General features: G+C 42.2%; 1 protein-coding gene across 1 annotated transcript in view; it reads right to left on the bottom strand.

Annotated features, from left to right (window-relative positions):
• Nucleotides 1–20406, bottom strand: part of SNX9 (sorting nexin 9) — a 58363-nt gene that overhangs the window by 6688 nt on the left and 31269 nt on the right. The window contains exons 9-14 of the mRNA XM_011219568.3: nucleotides 15967–16097; nucleotides 11856–11959; nucleotides 10324–10427; nucleotides 6271–6348; nucleotides 1737–1813; nucleotides 532–621 (exon numbers count right to left, since the gene is read on the bottom strand). Of these exons, the coding sequence (XP_011217870.1) occupies nucleotides 532–621; nucleotides 1737–1813; nucleotides 6271–6348; nucleotides 10324–10427; nucleotides 11856–11959; nucleotides 15967–16097 (584 nt within the window). The remainder of the gene's footprint in view (nucleotides 1–531; nucleotides 622–1736; nucleotides 1814–6270; nucleotides 6349–10323; nucleotides 10428–11855; nucleotides 11960–15966; nucleotides 16098–20406) is intronic.

Raw genomic sequence — 20406 nt, 5'->3', positions numbered from 1 at the left:
CAAAATTTGGTTTAAAAATACCTGGAGGGAATTATATAGTTTCCTTATTAGTATGAAAATATAAGATTGATGTTCATCATTTAAATTTTCATCAGGAAACCGTTCGTCAGGCCCAGGCGGACAGAATGTCTTACTTCATCTCGACAGGGAAGGGTCTTGGAGGACTTGCCCAAGCAGCTTACAGGGTCTCACTAGTAAGGGCGAGCAGTACTCCTAATCTTGTCCAGAATTTCAAACAGCATGATTATTTTGTCTGATACCTGACCTAAGTATAGGCATAAAGGAATATTTTTCTCACATTTTTTGTTCCCTCAAAATAAGCTTTTTAGAGAATCAAAGAAACTAGAAACTACCCATCATCTAAACGTGTTACGGGACCTCACTATTTAAACAGTCCAAGCAGCCCCAGCAGGTTTCAGAAAGCTCGCCCTGACTCAGCGCCGTGCTGAACGACAGGGCCCGCACGGTGGCCGTGCATCACGGCCCTGGCCCACCCGTGTCATCATTCGTGTACTTCTGTGATCAAGTTACCTTGTGGGCGCCGATAATATCAGGGAAGCAGCCAAGGAAACCTTTATATTCATGATTACATTCCATGAGGAAGTGGAGATCTTTCTTTGGCTACAACAAGACACAGGTTGGTTATTACTGGCAGAGAAACCCAGACCGTCGAGGACAAGGAAAGGGTCGTACTGGAGGCCTGTACGAGCCAAGCCCCAGGTATGAGTTACTGTATCAAGGGTTATGCATTCAGCCTAGTCTTCCTGCAAGAAAACAACTCCCAAGACCATTACATTCTCAATTGTAGACTGGAGAGAAAATCATAAAACATCAGATCATTTTTAGGCTGGTTGGTAAAGTTAGTCATTTTGAGGTGGCTCAAAATATGATACTGTAGCAGCAAAAAACTAGTTAATACTCTTTATATACAAGCAAAAAAGATGTAATCATTTAATGTCTAAATTTTAGCAGAGACTATAAATTATTAAAAATCTGGTAGTCATCTTAAGTGGCAACTTAAAATTTTTCAATTTTTCTGAATTACAATTTTTAATAGCTATGTTATACAGAGTTCTAAAAATTAATCTTTTTCTGCAAGCAGCGGTAGTCAGTGACCAACATGAAGGCGTGGGCACGTGTGTGTGCACAAACATGCCTTTCAAGAGGTCATCTGTCTGAAAAACTTTTAATTTAGGGGTTTGAAACAACACTGATGTCTATTCCCTTTAAGGGAACTTATCATCTGTTATCTGTAGAAAGAACTGGAATCGGACCACTGAAGGCCCCAGGAAAAGCCACCTGGGTGTAATGAAGACCTGCCCCTTGCCAGGGCCCGCAAGGGTGTCTTCTCTGTGTGGCTGCTGAACGCTGAGAGCCTACCACGGCTGGCCCCATGACCACCATCTACCAGCCGAGTAAAGCAAGCCTCAGACAGGCTAAGAGTCCAAATGGTGGCGTGAACAGTGCTCTTGCTCTAACATTCCAACCCCCTGATGGCAGAGGATGGAGCCCAGCCATTGACACTGGAAGGTATTCATTTAGATTCTCCATGATAAATGTAGCCATCACTTTAGCTTAACCAAAGAAACACTATTACCACGTACAATGAACAAAGATACACAGGGATAGAAAAGAGGAGGAGATCTATTTGCAAAGTTTGTTTTAAAATAGGTTAAATAAACATGTGGGTCCGACAGCATACAATCCACACCAGGACCGCGTGGCTATGTGGATACCTGTTCTGCCACAAGACCGGCAATTTCTTCGTAAGTCTTTCCTGCTTCTGTTATTGCAGCATTGAGATCTGTTTCGCCTGGAAATCATTACAGCTACATCAGTACTCATAAGTATTTTCTCTTCGTTTATTTTACTTAAAAATTTCATTATAGAAAACACTACACTTTTCAAAACTAGAGGATAGTGTAATCAGTCCCCATCTACCCATCACCTGGCTTCCCAACGAACAGCTCATGGCCAGTCTTTCTGCACCTGTACCATCCACCCCTACCTCCCCCCTTTCGCTGGCCACGTAACAATGCAGCCATAAATTCTATGTCAAAGATAAGCACTCTAAAAAGCAAGGACAATACCAACATCACACTGGAGAAAAGGGAATTGCTTCTGAGAGAATTATCTGGTCAGTGGGCAGCTCCCTGGTGTCTGGAATCAAGCTGGCTGCTTTCAGAACGCAGAGAAAACCCACATGGCAGAGAGCTGAAGTGTTTCTTCAATCTATAGGTTCTTTCTCCTCCCTCCCTCTTTTCTTGCAAATTTCTTTTTGGGGCGTTGAAGAAACCAGGTACTTGCCTTGGTACCCACAGCCTGGGTTTCGCTGACTATGTCTGTGGTGATAACACAGTCCTCTGTTCCCTGTACCATCTAGATCTTTCATTTTAGGAAAGGTTTGCAAAGTGTTGCTATTCTACTCCTATCACTCCTTGACCTGAGGCACTTGTATAAAGAGAAACTCTCTTTTATCGACTATCTGGTTATTTTGAGATACTGGAAGAGAAAAAGTACATTAAATGCTTCTTTCTCTTTGCCATTTTCAGAATAATGAGTTGATCTTCTAACCATCCCCCAGAGGTAACAGATTAACTTTTTAAAAATGTATCATTGCAATCCTGGATTTAAATATACTTGATAAGCTTCATTGCAGAGAAAGTGCTATTTTTACTAATGCTCTAATTTTCTCTTTACTGGCCATTGGAAGGCTTTTCAGACCAGCATCTGCACTCTGCTAGGAGCTCTGGTTCACGTGGGTGGAACACAGTGTTGAGAAATCCCCCGTGGGGGGCGCTAGAGGTGCTTCTCGCTACTGGATTGGCTATTTCTAGACCTTTTCAATGAACAGAGCAAGGCAAATTGTATTTTTTTAAAAAGATGAAAACCATAATGAGCTCATATGGATATTTCCAATTCAAATTTAGGACCAGGATTTTTCATAATGTATTTTAAAACTTTTGATTTTTATGTTTAGCTCTTTCATTTAAAACTTAGTTCCTAAAAATGGTAATACAATTATATATTTGCTTTACCCTACAATATGTAAAATAGCTTTAGAAGTTTTAATAACAATACCAACATTTTATTGCTAACGATATGATTAATGAAAAAAAAGATTTTTTAAGTTTTTTGACTTTAAGGCATCTGCTACTAGAGATATATAATCAAAATACAATGTTTTATGGTAATGTGAAATGATTCCTTTCCACGTGGTTATGCCTTCATCCTGATATCAAATGATTTATATTGCTTTTGCTTTTTAGGGATTTTTTTTTTTTTTTACATTCTTTACATAAATGAACTTAAATTTCTTTTTTCTTTTTTTTTTTTTAAAGATTTTATTTATTTATGTGACAGAGAGACAGCCAGCGAGAGAGGGAACACAGCAGGGGAGTGGGAGAGGAAGAAGCAGGCTTCCAGCAGAGGAGCCCGATGTGGGACTCGATCCCGGAACGCCGGGATCACGCCCTGAGCCGAAGGCAGACGCTTAACGTCTGCACTACCCAGGCGCCCCTAAATTTATTTCTAATAATAAATGTAGAATAATAAATATAAATGTAAAACATTCCCATGGCTTCAAAGTAAAATCTATAAAACCAGATGAAACCAGAGGTCTAGCTTCTATAGCTGTTCCTCTTCTCCGCTACAGTTAACCACCTAAATATTTTTATCAATTATTTTTCCATGATAATCCATAAGAACGGGAAGCGCCTCATGGATTTATGCAAAGGCCATGCGAATAGTCTCCGTGTTGTTCCAGTATTAGTTTCTGTACTCACAGAGGGAGCACAGAAGGTTATATTTAACATAATCCGAGATATTCTTAGGAATTGTAATCCTCCGAATTACTGGAAGATCAAAGAGTGCAGCACTGCCCCCACATCACCCGCACATCTGAGCAAAGGAAGACGTGATAAGACACAGTCCTCGACTCTGCTGAACGTCACTTGCCTTGAAACGTGAAAAGCTAGTCCGTGGGGACTTGAGAAGTTCTTTGAAACAAGAACTCTAGGAAGCTGAAGGATATTCCCCACAAAGCATATTACACTGAGCACTTTTAATACTTGACAAAGTGCCATCTGCAGTAGGAATATCTGATAACACACCGACTGATGGTTTTCAGCAGGAAAAACATTAAGAAAGTGAACAGTGCTTCTGTGAGGCGTGGTTTGGAGGGGATCACGTGGGCGGGCGCTGTGGAGACGGCTCGGTATCCTCACGGTCATCTCTTACTCTACCTCCCTTCCAGGACGTCCCCATCCTGCCGGGGCCTCCCCCTGTGCCCCCACCCCCGCAGGCCTCTCTATCCTGCCTTTCTGCCAGGCTGCTCTGGGCTGCAATTATACAGATAGAAAACTCCAGAGAGAAGCTGATCGTTTTGAAGGTACACAGATTCTACTGAAATTTACAGAATGAGAAATATACAGAAAGATTTATGTACAGTACCAAGCTACCAAAGAACATCTTTAGGACCCATTCCCCAGATTACCAACTGTCTTCTCCTCCCCCCTTTTTAAGACTTCTGGTTCAATTACCTGCACCCTCTATTAATATGACATTTAGTGAAGCGTGAGTGATTTGTCTCTCCTGGCATCGACCAGGAGAACAAGTGAATCGCTGTTTACAAATTCTGTGATCTAGCTCTGAATGATTTCTAAGTTTTCTATCTGACTTCAAGGAATGGAAGTCCTCAGGTCTGGGTCCGTGCTACTGGAACAATCATGGTTAGGCTTACAAATCTCATCATGGAGCGGCTCCATTTCTAGTTAGGATGGGGACAACTGCAGGACCCCTGCTCTCAACATAGTAATACCAAATACACTAAAACATCATACTTCTCCGTAGTCACGGAAGCACCATGAGAATGAAGAAATCCAAATGAACTCAATTCAGAGAGGGCTGAGGCTTGCACCCTAGCCACGCTGCGGAGTCTGGGGGCCCGGTAGGTGGAAACGGGAGCCTTCCACAGGCAGAGGGACTGCTGGGCCAGGAGGCTCTGCTCTGCTTTTACCAGGTGGGGGGGGGGGGGCTGGTGTGAGGGATCGGAACCTGGGGGAGCCCCAAATGCAGAGCCAGTTCTCCCACAGGGGTGTTGTATACTAAGGGGTGATGGCAGGAAGTGGGAGTGGGGCTGGAGGACAGAGAGTTCCGGGTGGGGGTGGGGGGCTAAAGGAAGGCGCAGATTCAGGTGAGCTCTGACACGGACACGATCGGGGTCTAGTGTCTTCAGAACACAAGCTCTCCTCCCATCAAGATACTACAGAAGCATGAAGATGAGAGTGCTCCTGGAGCCCTGCCGGCACCCAAGCAACAGGTGCAGCCCTACCCTTGGCTCCTCCATCAACCCCCGTGGCACCCTGGCCAGGAGGGTGACCATTCCCAGACTACGTTCCTCATCTGGAACACGAGGGCGCAAGATGAACTAATCCTCAGAGCTCCCACCAATCCAAAAGTTGGGATTTTAAGACACGATTCGGCCAGGACATACATGGGAGCCCCAACTCTTCCATTCTGGTTAGAGACTCACTTCTTGTTCCTGAAAATACTCAGACACTGACATCCACACACCTATCTTCCCTGAGTATCCGAATAAACACCATGGCCAAAGTACCAGTTCTACCATTTCTGTAAGTGACTGGACACACTCAAATTTAGTAAGTGCCATTCACCTGACAGACACTTTAACTTGCTACCTGCCCCATAGAGCAAACCACACAAAAGTAAACCAAAATACAAAGGAAAACAGCTAGCTTATTCTCCCAAGTGTTGTCAATGTAAGAGTACAATGAATTCGAGATACCACAGGTAAGATACACAGTATGGGATACGCTGAAAATAATTCTAGGTCACGGAGAGACCTAAGGCAACGTGAATTTGTTACTTAGTCAAAATGTTCCCTCCAAACGGCCTTGACGAATTCCGGCCTTTGTAACAGGAAGACCTGACTTCTGAGGCTGGCAGAGAGATGAAAGCAAGGGCAGAGGGTGACTTATCATAGCTGCCTGTCCTAGGGAAACACAGAGCTGTATCTGAGCGCAAAGAAAGGCAAGAAGCTAGCAAGAAAACACAGAGCATAACGACCCTCCCCCTTTCTCAGAAGTAGTAAGGGGAGGGTGCAGAAGTGCTGATGGGAGCAGCCAAGCCGATTTCAGTGTCAGTGACAAGAGTCCTTAGCTGCAGAGTTCATGTTTGCTTCCAAGAGCCTGAGGGGTGGCTGGTCTGCACGAGACACTAAGGGCCCGAAGTAAATAAATACAGACGTACCTTGATAACCGCTAGAACTAAACACTGTTGCTAAACTCTGCAAGGCCTTTCCTATCTTCTGATATTCCTTGGGCAACGCTGAAAAGAGAAAAAGGAATACATTGTGAACTAGTCCTCTGAGCAAACAGAAATGGGATTTGATTATTTCCTGAAAGTGATTACTTTTATCCTAAAAGAAATCTGAAGCAACTCAAAGGAGTCTATAGTCTTTAATAAAATCATTGGCTTTTTTAAAATTAATGATTCTTTTTTCAATAAAATTTGTTATAAACTGATTGTTCAGTTCGTGGCCAATGCTCTCGTCCTGAACTCCCACCCCCGGGCCACATCCTCACTCACTGAATGAAGCCAAAGTGACCGGGAGCTCGTCTGGAAGAGGGTTTCTAGTTGACAGAGTACTTGCGCGTACCCCATCCTATCTGATCACCACAGCAACCCCTCTACCGGGTGCAGACGCACCAGCTCTGTTCCGCGGGTCAGGAAAATAAGGCTCAGGTAAACAAACTGCCTTGCCCAGGGTTGCATGGCTAACAGATGGTGGATGTGGCATTTGTGATTCCTTTCCTCACTGTATGCATGAATGATTATTTGCAAAACAAAACAAGACTGAAGGCAACAAGGTGTGGAGAAAAATATGGCAGAAGGACTCACAGGACCAGGGAGGAGGGATTTGAGCGTTCTCATCTGTGTAATATGATTAATGAAATGATCTCTGACGGTCCTTCTAGTGCTAAAATTCTAGGATTCTAGGGTCACTCTGGAGAACTTTCTAGGAAAGAGAGTCTGTATTTTAGGCTCTTTTCTTTGCATCTATAAATGGTCCCCTTAAACACCTCTATTGCTTTTCAAAAGAAAGCCTTGTTTTGCATTTGAAGACAGTGCAGTATTAAGAAGAAAAATTTAAATGTTTCTTTTAAAAAATCTAGTTCAGACAAATCTGAAATATGGTTTATAAGTTGCAATAATCGGGAAACATGAATTCAAACTCTATTAGCTTAATTTTAACAAACTGTTTGCCTTTTTATGACTACATATGTGAGGTTAAAGACACTTGCCATGTGCTTCACCACACTGAGTATGTGCTAGATTTCTTACTTTACAGATTAGGAATTTTAAGAAACTCTATTTTGAGAGAAAAGGGGAAAGAAAATATGCTTACATCAAATCCTAAACCAAGTGCTTCAAACTCCCCCTCCTCCCAAAAAGGGAGCAGCCTTATGCCAATAGCCTCTATTTCATAAATTTGGCCTGATGGGTTACATGGGACATGAAGTTGACTAGATGTCAGACATAAGGGATTTAATTTCTTCTTCTTCTTTTTTTTTTTTTTAAAGTAGGCTCCATGCCTAACATGGAGCTCAATGCAAGGCTCAAACCCAGGACCCTGAGATCAAGACCTGAGCTGAGACCCGGAGTCAGACACTCATCTGAGCCACCCAGGAGCCCCAGGGATGGAAAGAAATCATAAGCCCGGATGTTTATGAGATCCTTAAAATTGTGATTTTAAGATTTGTGCTCAAAATATTTCTAAGAAATAGAGAATAGCTTTCCAAGAACATATAGATTTCAAGGGTTTACTTTTATTATGGCCTCATAAGCGCTTACAGCTAAAATTAATTATTTTACAACGAAATCACTATTCGAGAGAAGTGTCACTCCCCTTTCTGTTCATGAGTTGCCTCCCTGTGACCAAAGGCTGGCGGTGGGTTTTGTTGTCTAACGCTGCATTTGTATACATGACCGTTTCGGGCCTAATCAGTGCTATATTTAGGACGCGGTGTCATGTTTCTGTGCCACGAGAAAGGAGCGAATGCTCTCACTCCCCGCCGTCTGCCCCTCGAGCACCAACAGCTGGCCCGCTGCCACAGCAGTTTTGTTGATCCCGAGTATTACGTTAATGGTAGAGGGTCATTCAGTGGGAAGCAGGGCCTTCCTGCCCGCCCCCCCCCCCCCCCCCCCAACAAAGGGCCAGACAGTAACTATTTCAGGCTTTGGCAGGGGCCACGGGTTTCTGTTTAAAGTACTTGACTCTGCCACTGTCAGGAGAGTAGCCACAGGTAATACGTACAGAAACGGACATGGCTGTGCTCCACTTGACACGACAGGCAGCAGGCCAGATCTGGCCTCCAGGCCACGGTCTGCCAACTCCTGATAAGGCTCAGATTTCAGGTCTGGATTTAATGGATCTTAATATTGTCATTAACTGTGCTATGCTATCTTAATTCATCCACAAGTCACTCGACATTGAGTTTCTTGTTCATTAAAATTATTTTTTGACTTCAAATTTGATTTTTTTCCCCTTCTTTAGAAGAAAAATATCACTTGTTAAAAAATCTTTACAAAACAGATAAATTCCTTCCTATGCTGAGTATCACGGTTTAAAAGTGGGTACGTATTATCTTTATTACACAAAGTAGAAGCCATTTTCATTAAGAGAAAAACAAAACAAAACTGAATACAACCAGTATTCTTGTAGGGTGTATGAGCTGAAGACTAGAAAATTCTTCGATACCAGCCTTACGGCTAGCCCACGGGCCTTAGGTTAGTCGGACTGGCAGCACCACTTTCTCCATAACTAGAGCTCAGTTTCCTCTCTGGGACTCAGATGGCTGCGCTGGAGATGAGGACGGGATGGGTGGACAGGGGAGGAAACTCCTGAGTGTCTATGGCCCTCGAAGACTGTGTGAACGCTACGCAGTGGTGAGCTGGCCTCCAAAGCCAGCGGAGCCTCAGGGGGGGAGGGTAGCTGGCCAGCGTGACCCTCACGGCTGACAGTGATTGTTTCTAGCCTGGGCTATGTGACACGAGGGTGCCAGGGAATACAGGACAACATGGTTCAGCAAAATGATGGTCTAGACACAAGGGAAGGGGGGTGTGGGGGGGTGAGGGTGGGGATAAGAAGTCCTCGAGGACATGGAAGGAGCAGGCAGAAGGCCACGGCTGGCCACCTGGGCTCACACTGCTCCTAGTCTGACCCAGATTATGCTTTCCACAGCCAATTATCCTGGTCTTTTCTAAAAATTAAGGCCATAGTGGGTGCCTGGGTGGCTCAGTCGGGTAAGTGTCTGCCTTCGGCTCAGGTCATGATCTCAGGGTCCTGGGATCGAGCCTTGCATCGGACTCCCTACTCAGTGGGGAGTCTGCTTCTCCCTCTCCCTCTACACCCCCACCCCGCTCATGTTCTGTCAAATAAATAAATAAAATCTTTAAAAAAAAATCGGGGCTGTAGCAAATACAGATGGTCCCTGACTTAACAATTTATCGACGTTATGATGGTGCCAGTACAATACGCAGTCACTACAAACTGTACTTGGAATTTTGAATTTGGTTCTTGTCCCGGGCTGGTGACCTGCGGGAGGACCCTCTCTGTGATGCTGGGCGGCAGCAGCCCCGCCAGCTGGCGACCACAGGGGTCAGCGACCGGCACACTGATGACCACCCTGCACCCAGACAGCCATTCTGTTCTTCACTTTTGGTACGGTAGGAGATGTTCAACACTTTACTATAAAATAGGCTTTGTGTGAGGTGACTTTGCCCAAGTGCAGGCTAATGTAAGTGTCCCAAACACGGTGAAGGGGGGCCAGGCCAAGCTGTGATGTTTGGGAGGGTAGGTGTATTGACTGCATTTTCGACTTTGGCTATTTTCCACTTAGGATGGGCTTGTCGGGATGCAACCCCATCATAAGTTGAGGAAGATTCCATATACAACATCTTACCAAATGGATAAAGACTAAAAAGTACAATCATGAGATTAAAAATAACAAGTACCCTCTAAACACGCAGAAAAAAATTACTTGTCCATAGATTAGAAACCCCAAATAACTAGAAACACTTAAGGGAACACGGTGTTTATACGCGCTCTGGAACTGGCTTTGTCGGAGTCCGTTTTCTGCTGAGTAGGGCTGACAAGCGAGGCTCCCCAACGGGCTGTATCATTACTTCAGTTCACTACAGGCATTTCTGTTCGTGTGGACGGCGCCTCGGTGTGGTCAAGGTCACGACACCAAGCCTGCGCCACCCCCCACCAGGGCCCGGGGCTGGACAGGCACTTACGTCCTGTGCACCGTTTCCAGTGCTCCTGCCCCACCGTCAGCAGCTCCTTCACGCCGTCGTCCATGGCTTTGGTGAATTTACCAACAGCGTCGCACTTCTGTTCTCTATGGGGCAAAAACACAAGAAGGCATGTCCTTGACTTGGCTACCAAATGGTCAAACAGTGGGATGTGTAGGGGGAGAAAAATGAACACAGTCAGGGAGACTCCTGCCAAACATAATCACGAGTGCTTGTTTTCTTGCGCTGTAACAACTGCTCTTTAACCAGGCTTCATTCAGATTTTTAAAGAAGGGGCGCCTGGGTGGCTCAGACGGTTAAGCGGCTGCCTTCGGCTCAGGTCATGATCCTGGGGTCCTGGGCCTAAGCCCCTCGTCCCGCTCCCTGCTCAGCGGGGAGTCGGCTTCTCCCTCACTCTCTCTACCCCTCCTTCCTGCTCATGTTCACACTCTCTCTCAAATAAATAAAATCTTAAAAAAAAACAGATTTTTAAAGAATTACTTAAAAATCTGCTATTTAAATTTTAATTGCTTCCCTTCCCCCCTCAATTCCCTATGAATTTTAACTAAAATTATTCTGAAGTATACAAAATCATGATTTCCTGAATATCTGGTTGAGTGGAATTCTATCAGTGGACGTACTGAGTGGGTCCCCATGCATTCCAGCAAGTACTTTAGCGAATCGGAGAAGGTAACCTGGATACACAACCACGTAAGTGATACTGAACGTCTCAGTTCTTCGAGGATGTAAAAAGTACTAACCTGAAAAACTCATCCCAGTATCATGTTAAATGAAAAAAGCAAAAATAAAAACAGATCATAAGACAGAATACACAGTGTGAAGACTTTTGTGTTTAAACAATTTTACACATGTGCAGAGGACATTTGAGAAGACTACAGACCTAGGCCAACATATTAATATTGATTTTTCTCTCTGGGTAGTTGCAAGATTCTGTGTGTGTGTGTTTTTCTTTTTTTTATCTATATATTTGGTTAACACATAAGAGATAATTTTATTTAAAAAACTTCTTAAAAAAACCCCCAATATTTCTTGTTAGTCTTTACATAGAAAAGGAACTGCTCGATTTTCAACCAAGCCTACATTTAAAAAAAATTACGTAATTAAAAATAACAAATTGAAAAATAGCACAAAAAAGCAGGTTGGAGACTTGCTTCCTTAAGGCAAGGTTGAGACTTCTGCTTTGCTGACAACCACGCGGGCATGCACCGGCTCTGGCCTACTTTGTTTTATCTGCTTTATTAGAAATGACCAGAAACCACTGTGTCAGCTAGGAAACCACTCACTTCAAGATAAAAAGGAAGCCGACTTTAATCTGATCCTATGGCTAGAGAGACCCTGCTTTCTGTGCAAGTGGGGTTTTCCCGGTCACTGGCCCGCGGCCCACCCTCTCCATGTTCACACGGTCTCGCCCGGCCCCCTGCACTCCAGCTGCGGTCAGTCGCACCAGCCAAGGCCTGTATGCACAGCAGCGGGACATGGGCTGAGAAGAAGGCAAGTGTGACAATAGCTCTCACATTTCTAGTAAGTCCAAGTCAGGTGCCTCTGGTTCCATGGTGGAAAATATCATAACTCCCACCAGCTCATCTCTCTCAGCCTTCCTCTTCCCAGTTTTCCATTCCTGCAAATAAGAACATTATAATGTCACAGCGGAAAGCGGAGTCAAACTAGTCTTCCAAAACTCCCTAATGCAGTCGGCTCACAGACTGACTAGCTCTAAATCTCGGCAGCAGTGCTCACACCATGGCCCTCTGCACCGTGGGATGTCGGTACGTCCCAAACGTCATCGTGGTGCACAAGCAGTGCCGATGTGCAGAGTGGTCCCTGTGAGCCCAAGTCCCTTCGGAGTGAGGTGGTTCCATCACTTCCCTTTCCCCGTGCGCAGCAATGAAACACGGTGAGCACAAGCACCCCTAGCAATCCTGACCAAGTGCCTCAAAGTTTTAGGTTAAATGTTTTCTTAAAAAGATTAAAGCTTTTCTAAAACACAATATAGGAACCAATATTATGAGCTGTTTTTTTTTTTAAAAAACATATTTTTGCAAGATATACCTATAAATATATAGATCTACATATACAGATATAGAAAGTGCCCCAAACAATCGCACGCAGCAACCAATTCTCACAAAGTGAGTTTGTGTGTAAACTATGCCAAAGCCAAGAGAAAAAAGATAACGTTCTAGAAGCCCCCTCGTGTCCCTTCCCAATCACCGCCCCTTCCCTCCCTCACTGAGGTGACCAATATCCTCTCTAATGCTGCCCAGTTCCTCCCATTCCTTTCAAGTCTCACCATCTAAGCACCCGTCCCTCATCTGGGTCTGCTAGTTTTTCTGAACAAAACCACTCTCTGTGTATTCTTTTGTGTCTGGCTTCCTGGGCTCTGGCCGTGCTTAGCAGCTACAGCCACAGTGTTGTCGGAGCCGCCGTCCACGGGTTCCACTGTGGCACAGTGTTCCATTGTGTGCATACTCCCCAGTTGATTATTCATCTATTACTGGGACCCCCCCACTCGCCCTGCCAGGTGACAAGTACAGCTGCTACGGACACGTGTCCTGGTGCACGCGTGCACTCATCTGTCAGGTATGCACGCACCTGTCAGGTATACACGCAGCTGGAAAACGTTCAACTGTAGTAGGTAATGCCAGATGGTTTTCCAAACTGGTCTTACCCATTTCCACGCCCACCAGCAGCGTGTGAAAGCTCGTCAGCCTGCCACGAGCTTGGCTGGGTCAGGCTTTCTGATGTTAGCCATTGGGGCGGGCAGCAATGGTATTCACTATAGTCATCAAGCAAATGCAAATTAAAGCTAACGCGGTTAAGTACTTCCCTACACATTTGTTGATGACTGAGATACTTTGTTTTGTGAAAGGTACCTTACCAAATCTCTTTTTCTACTAGGTTATCTTTCTTATGGATTTGTACGGGTTTTCATTTATCCCAAAATGCAGTTCTTTGCTGGTTATAGATGTTCAGATCTTTGGCTTGTTTTTCACCTTTAAAGGCTTCTTTTGATACAGAGCAGTTCTTAATTTCAATGCAGTCTAATTTATCAGCCTCTTCCTGTGTGACTAGTCATTTTTCTGTTATATTTTAGAAATCCTTCCCTACCTTAGGGGGTATGAAAGATATTCCCCTATGTTACCTTCTTGAAGCTTTATTGTTGCCTTTCACATTAGACTTGCAAACCACCTGGAACTGAGTTCTTTCAATAAAACTATATACAACAGAAATGTTCAAACACGTATAAAAGTACAGAGAAAAGTCAAACCCCCCGCCCAGACCCAGCTGCAACACGTATCAACATTTTGCCAGTCTTGGTTTTTCTATTCTCTTCAATTCTACCCTTTATTTTCTTCTTGTTGATCTTCCTGGAAGTCCCAGACATAGTATCATTTCACCTATAAGTACCTTTAATAGATAAGGCCATGTTTTAACAACATAACCCCAATTCCAGTGTCAACCCTAATAAATCAACAGCAGGTTGTCATGAGGTGGTGACCAAATTTCATTTTTCCTCAATGATACCATCCAGTTGACCTGGCACCATTCACTGGAAAAGACTGTCCTATCCCCACTGTACTTGACACCATCTTTGCCATAGATCAAGTAAGTATCCATTCTAGTCTGTTCCACTGGTCTGTCTATCCTTATGCCAATACCATGCTTTTAAAATTATTTTAGCTCTGCAATGAGTCTTAATATCCAATATAGCCCTCCTTCCACTTCATTCTTTTTCAAGAGTACCTTGGCTATTCTTAGTGCTCTGATTTTCCACATGTATAGCATCTTTTCTATTCCTCAATCCATGAAACAGTATTGGAACACTTAGGTTTTATTTCTCTCGAAAATGTTTCATAGTTTTTTATGTAGAGTCTTTTCTGTACATTTTCTTGTACTTGTTCCTAGATGTATCTTTGACACTACTGTGATAGTTTTTTTTAGACTTTCATTTTGTTTTCATTTATTGCTGGTATGTAAATATGTAATGTCTTACATCCAGCTATCTTACTAACCCCTTATTTCTAGTAACAGAAAAATTACTAAGTCCACCATTTACACAAGCTACTTCTGGCCAAAGAATCACAGCTTTTAGTGATTATCTAGTTTTACACAGTCATTTAGCAGGTGAGGAAACCGTGACCCAGAGATTCAGTGACGTGGCCAAGATCACAGAAGGAGCTAGAGGCAGATCCCTGACTCCAAGTTCTTTCTTTTTCCTATTATATCAAATCCACCCAAAACCCCAGTGTCTAAGATGTAGTATTATTTTTAATAATAATATTCTGTATAAAACACAACCTTTAGAAGTGCTTTCTAAATCAAATCTTTGGAAAATTAGGACTTTTGTTAAAGGCAACACACTTGGGAGGGGATGCCACATAGCTTCTGTGTCTACACGGTAACAAAATGGATTGACAGAACTCACTCAGAGAATGGAGCTTCACCACTATATGGTCACAGGGCATACTGCTGACTGAACATTACATCTCACCAGAGAAATCATTTTTCCAGGGTGCCTTGCAAGGCTGGAGCTATGATCCACACAAAAAACGATGAAGCACATCCCTGTTTCCTAGCTCCTGGCCTGGTTACATGCAACCTACTCAAGTGAGCCTGCCAATTCTAGAAATAAGCAGCAACGGAAAATAAGGCCCAAATATTTAGACTATGTTAAGTGTATGCCTATGTCTGTAAACAAAGAGCCCGATTATTTACACTTACTAGAAATGTGTTCACATTAACAAGGAAAAAGTACTATAAAGCAGTTTAGCAAGTAAATCTCTGTCTGAAAGTTCCCACAAAGTATATAATATTCTAGCATTTGATTAAACATGAAAATAATCTCATGACCTTTTTTCTAGGATTGTCATGTATTTTGTATCTGCTGTTGGCATCTGAGCTAACTTATGCTTTTTTCTTTGCATTGTTTTCTATGATATGTAATATTTGCTATGAGAGAAATATGGAGAAAACATCTTTACAGAATAAGAAGACACACTATAGAGTAAAAGCTTATTGAGAGAGAGGGAAAACTATTTCCAAAGCAGACAATAATGAGATGTCAAACAGCCAATGCTTTCTCGATTCTCAACAAAGAATACGTGGCCATTGGCTGAATGACTACCCACAGGGACAGAGAGACCAGCATTATTTACTCTGGACGTGCAACTATAGTTCTGGAAAAATGACTCGGTTTTGAGAAGGCTGGTCCACTTTAGAATCTACTTTTCTTTTCATGACGTTATCACACTGCAAGGTCAAACTGTGATCTTAAGAAATCATTCATGCTATTTCCCTCACTTCATTTGGATAATATCCTGCATAGTTTGGGGCCTATCTCATTTTTAAAAGCATCTAGGGAAAAAATTCCTCACCCTATCCTATCCTTCACCTCCTGCCCACTCTGGGCCAATCCATTCCTAGTTTATGGAAAACCATCCTGGGAAGCATTCTTCCACATAGCGTGACTAATTTCCTACGGTGAGGGCCTAGGTTTCTGTCCCCTCATTGTCTTTGGAGGAAATGAGAAATAGCTAACCGACACAATTTTAACTTTCAGACATAAAATTGATGTGAACGTGACAATTCTCAATATGACCTAAAGACTATCACAATAAAAGGTCCTACCTTTTCATCTCGGAAATTTAGAAACTGCTGGAAAAGCTCACTTTCTGAGATTACGGGGTGACGACACATCCTGGTCATCCATGCCTGGAGTCTCTCCATGCGCATTTTGATAAATTCTTCTTCGAAGCGACCTGCAAGGTGCACAGCAAGAGTGACATACAGCGCCGTGTAAAGCAAGTTACTGTCACCACAGTGGAAAAGCCGTTTGTATCTACGGGGTATTTGCCAGAAGTTATTTAGTAAGAGGTAAAGACCATGGTAATTTTTCACTAACCTAAAAACAAGCTGTAACACAGCAATTGCTCAGAGAGCCACAGGAAAGATACAACAGGCACTTTAGTTTATAAGAATGATTCGGATTTAACAAATTAACAAGCTTTTTAATTGTGACAAGAAAAATCAAGCCACAAAGTGAGGTTTTCTTTAAGGATCCCTAAGTACTCAACAAATTCAAAAGTAAATCTTTTTTTTTTTTTTTAAAGATTTTTATTTATTTATGTGACAGAGAGACAGCCAACGAGAGAGGAAACACAAGCAGGGGGAGTGGGAGAGGAAGAAGCAGGCTCATAGCGGAGGAGCTCGATGTGGGACTTGATCCCAGAATGCTGGGATCACACCCTGAGCTGAAGGCAGACGCTACCCAGGCGCCCCTCAAAAGTAAATCTTATCTCGGTATGAAAAACTTTGTCTGACAAACTGAGACTATGCCAGTTCTGTGTGACCATATGAAGCCCTACAGGCAGGAAAGGGGGCGAGAAAATGGAATTTAAGAAGTAATTCTCACGAAGTGCATAAAATTTCTATATTTATAAACATGTTCCCCAATGCAATATAATCTCAGATACACAAACTTAAATTTAGTATTTATGAGAAGTAACTCAGGACTGTAGCTATTTATTCCGTTTGGTTTTTTAAATTACTTCAGCCAAAAATAGAAAAAGCCATTTTTCCATGAATGCGGTAGTGAAAGCTACTATCTCAGAACTTATGACCACTCTAAAACATAGCTTAACAAGCCTGACATACAAATCATCAAGTAAACACTGAACATTTTTATAAGCCTACCGAATAAAACCACTATGAGTTAAAAGGTTTCTGGAGATCAAAGTTCTAGCTACAGTCGAGTGAGGAAATCAGCTATACCCATCCCTCCAAAACAATTTTAAAGCTAGAGAGAACCCACCCAAAGTAAGTGTGTTGGAAATGAACCAAAGGCAAACAGCCATCTGAGAAGTGTTTATACTTGCAAAACTGCTGAACCTTACGCAAGAAGAGTGGAAATCTGTGGCGTTCTGTCTGGCGTGGGGCTCCCATTTCCCATCGCCCCCTACTGCTCCTGGGCCTCCCCACCCTCTCCTCAGTTGACATGGAAGTTCTGCCGGTAGAGACCAGGCTGTGAAGACTGGCTGCTGTAGGTCCCCTGGAGAGGCAAGAGGCTGGCCTGACCTGGAGTGGGGGACATGCCCGTGCTTGGTGGTGGTGGCAGGGACAATCCAGAGGCTGGTGAACACAAAGGCCCAATGGCTCCACTAGCCAATGCTGCATGGTTGGGTCAAGTATACTCCAGGCTGAGGCTGTGTGCAGAAACAGTGGAGGCCAGATGGGATCCAAGCCAGCCACACATGCCCGGCCAACTCTGAGGCTGCACACACTTGTAAAGAAGACACAAAAAGGCCCACAGAAAAGTAAAAGCCAGGTAGCCAATCTGAAAATTATCTGAGCTTCGAATGTAGTCTCCTACCCAAAGATCCATCAGCAGAGGAGAGAAGCCTCAGTGGCTTGAGGCAGGCCTATCATTAAGCTACACAGACACAAGGCTGAACCCCAGGAAGCCAAACTTAGAAGAAAAAAACATAAAAATAACTGAACTTCAAGGAAGAGAGATTTCAGAGCCTAAGCAAGTTACTTACCAAACAAACAAGGTAGAAACAACAACCTTCAGAGAGGAAAAATTAGAATCGACAATTTCTAAAATATATTCTCTAACTGTTCAGTTTTCAATAAAAAATTAAGAGATGTGTAAAGAAACAGCAAGGTATGACCCATACCGACAAAACAGTGGTCAACAGAAACTATCTCTAAATGTCTCTGGATGTTGAATTTAGCAAACAAAGCAGCTTCTAGAAATACATTCAAAAAACTAAAGAAAGTCATGTTTAAAAATGTAAAGAGAATTATGACATGGAATCAAAACAAAGATTCTCAAGAAAAAGACAGAACTTATAAAAAATTAAAATGAAAAGTTCGGAGTTGAAAACACAATAACTGAAATAAAAAATTCATTATAGGGGCTCAAATGCATATTCAAGATGGCAGAAGAAAGACTCAGTGAATCCGAAGATCAACAGAAGCTTTCTAATCTGAAGAACAGAGAGAAAAAAATGGAAGCACAATTGAACAGGGCCTTAAAAAACATAAAGCACACCAAGACACTGGTAATGGGACTCCCCAAAGGAGAAGAGAGAAAGAAGAAGAAAAAATATTTGAAGAAGTAAGAAGAAGGGGAAAGTTTCCCAAATTTGATGGAAAACTTTAACCTGTATTCCCAAGTCGTTCAACAAACCTGACTAGGATAAATATGAAGATTAACCACACCAAGATACAGCAAAATCAAACCGCTGAAAGACAGAAACAAAATCTTGACAGCAGCAAGTGAAAAATGCCTCATGATGTATGGTGGGGTGTGTGTGTGCATGTGTGTGTGCAGTCAACAGAACAGATCTGTCATCTGACACAATGGAGGTCAGAAGCAATGGAAGGACAAATTCATCACGCTGAAAAGAAAACTGTCAACCACGAATTCTAAAACCAGTACACCTATCCTTCAGAAATAAAGGCAAAACAAAGATATTCCCAGATAAACAAAGATGAGAGAATTAACTGATAGCAGACTTATATTAAAGAAATACTAGAGGAAGTCCTTCAGGCTAAAAGGAAATTACCCAAATTCACAGAAAGAAATAAAGAGCACCAAAAATAATGTGGATTAACATAAAAGATGTACTTTTTCTAATTTCTTAACTTCCTTAAAAGACATAAGACTGTAGAAAGCAATAATTATCATACCATATTGTTCGATTTATAACAGATATAGATACAAAATATATGATGATAGGAGCATAAAAAGAGAGGGGAAACAGCTATACTGGAGAAAAGTTTCTATGAATTTTGCTAGAATTATTAATATGAAGTGCATTGTGACAGTACAGAAAGATGCATACTGCATCCACTGAAGCAACCACTAAGAAAATAATTTTTAAAAATTAGGGAAAAAGGAGAGGAATTAAAACAGCACATTAGAAAATATTTAACACAAAAGAAAGGCAGTAAAGGAGGAAGAGAGGAACAAACAAGACACCTAGAAATTATCAAAATGGCAAATGTAAATCTAACTGGGTTAATAATTATTAAATATGAGCTGTCCAAAAACTCTAATCAAAATGTAGAGGTTTCCAGACTTGAAATATCAAACAGCAGGCCCAATAATGTTGTCGACAAGAGATACAGATTCAAAGACAGCCTGAAAGTAAAAGATGGGAAAAGATATGCCTTGCACACAGTAACCATAAGAGAACTGCAGTGACTATATTAATATCAGACAAAATAGATTTCAGCACAGGAAATTTTACTAGAGACAAAAGGACACATTTCATAATTATAAAAGAGCCACATCAGGCAGATGTAACAATTATAAACTGTATGTATATCAATCAAAGTCCCAGCATGATTACAGTTATCTACAAACTGACTCAAATTTATATGGAAAGGCAAATGAAAAATAGTCCAAAACTATTCTGAAAAGAACCAAGTTGGAGGATTTATACTACCTGATTTAAAGATTTACTAATCAAGGCAGTGTGGTATTGGCAGTAAGGATGGACGCATAAATCAATAGAACAGAATACAGTCCAGAAATAAAACCACATAAATATGTTCAATTGATTTTTGACAAAATGCAAAGGAAATTCAACAGACAGTGCTAGAACTACTGGATACCCAGATGCGTAACATAAAGCTCTGCCTTATCCTACCTCACCCCTCACACAAACACTAACTCAGAACGTACCTAAAACTACCAAACTTTCTGGAGAAAATATTAGTAGGAACTTTGGTCAGGCCAAGAGGTTTTCATCATGATATCTGAAGCAAATCCATAAAAGAAACAATTGGTACTTTGAACTTCATTAAAATTAAAAGCTTTTGTTATGCAAAAGACACTGCTGAGAGTAAGACAAGCCATGCATGGGACAAATTATTTACAAATCACATTATTTGACAGAAGACTTGTTTCCAGGATATAAAGATTTCTCAGAATTCAATAATGAGAAAACAACCTAATGAGAAATGGGCAAAAGATCTAAACAGACACGTCACCAAAGAAAATCTATGGAAGGGAAATGAGCACATGAAAAGACGCTCAATACCACTAGTTACAAGGGA

The sequence above is a fragment of the Ailuropoda melanoleuca genome, chromosome 10 (genome assembly GCF_002007445.2).
Source record: "Ailuropoda melanoleuca isolate Jingjing chromosome 10, ASM200744v2, whole genome shotgun sequence".
Taxonomy (NCBI): domain Eukaryota; kingdom Metazoa; phylum Chordata; class Mammalia; order Carnivora; family Ursidae; genus Ailuropoda; species Ailuropoda melanoleuca.
Note: the sequence above shows the minus strand (reverse complement) of the source record. Positions and strands in the feature narration are given on the sequence as shown.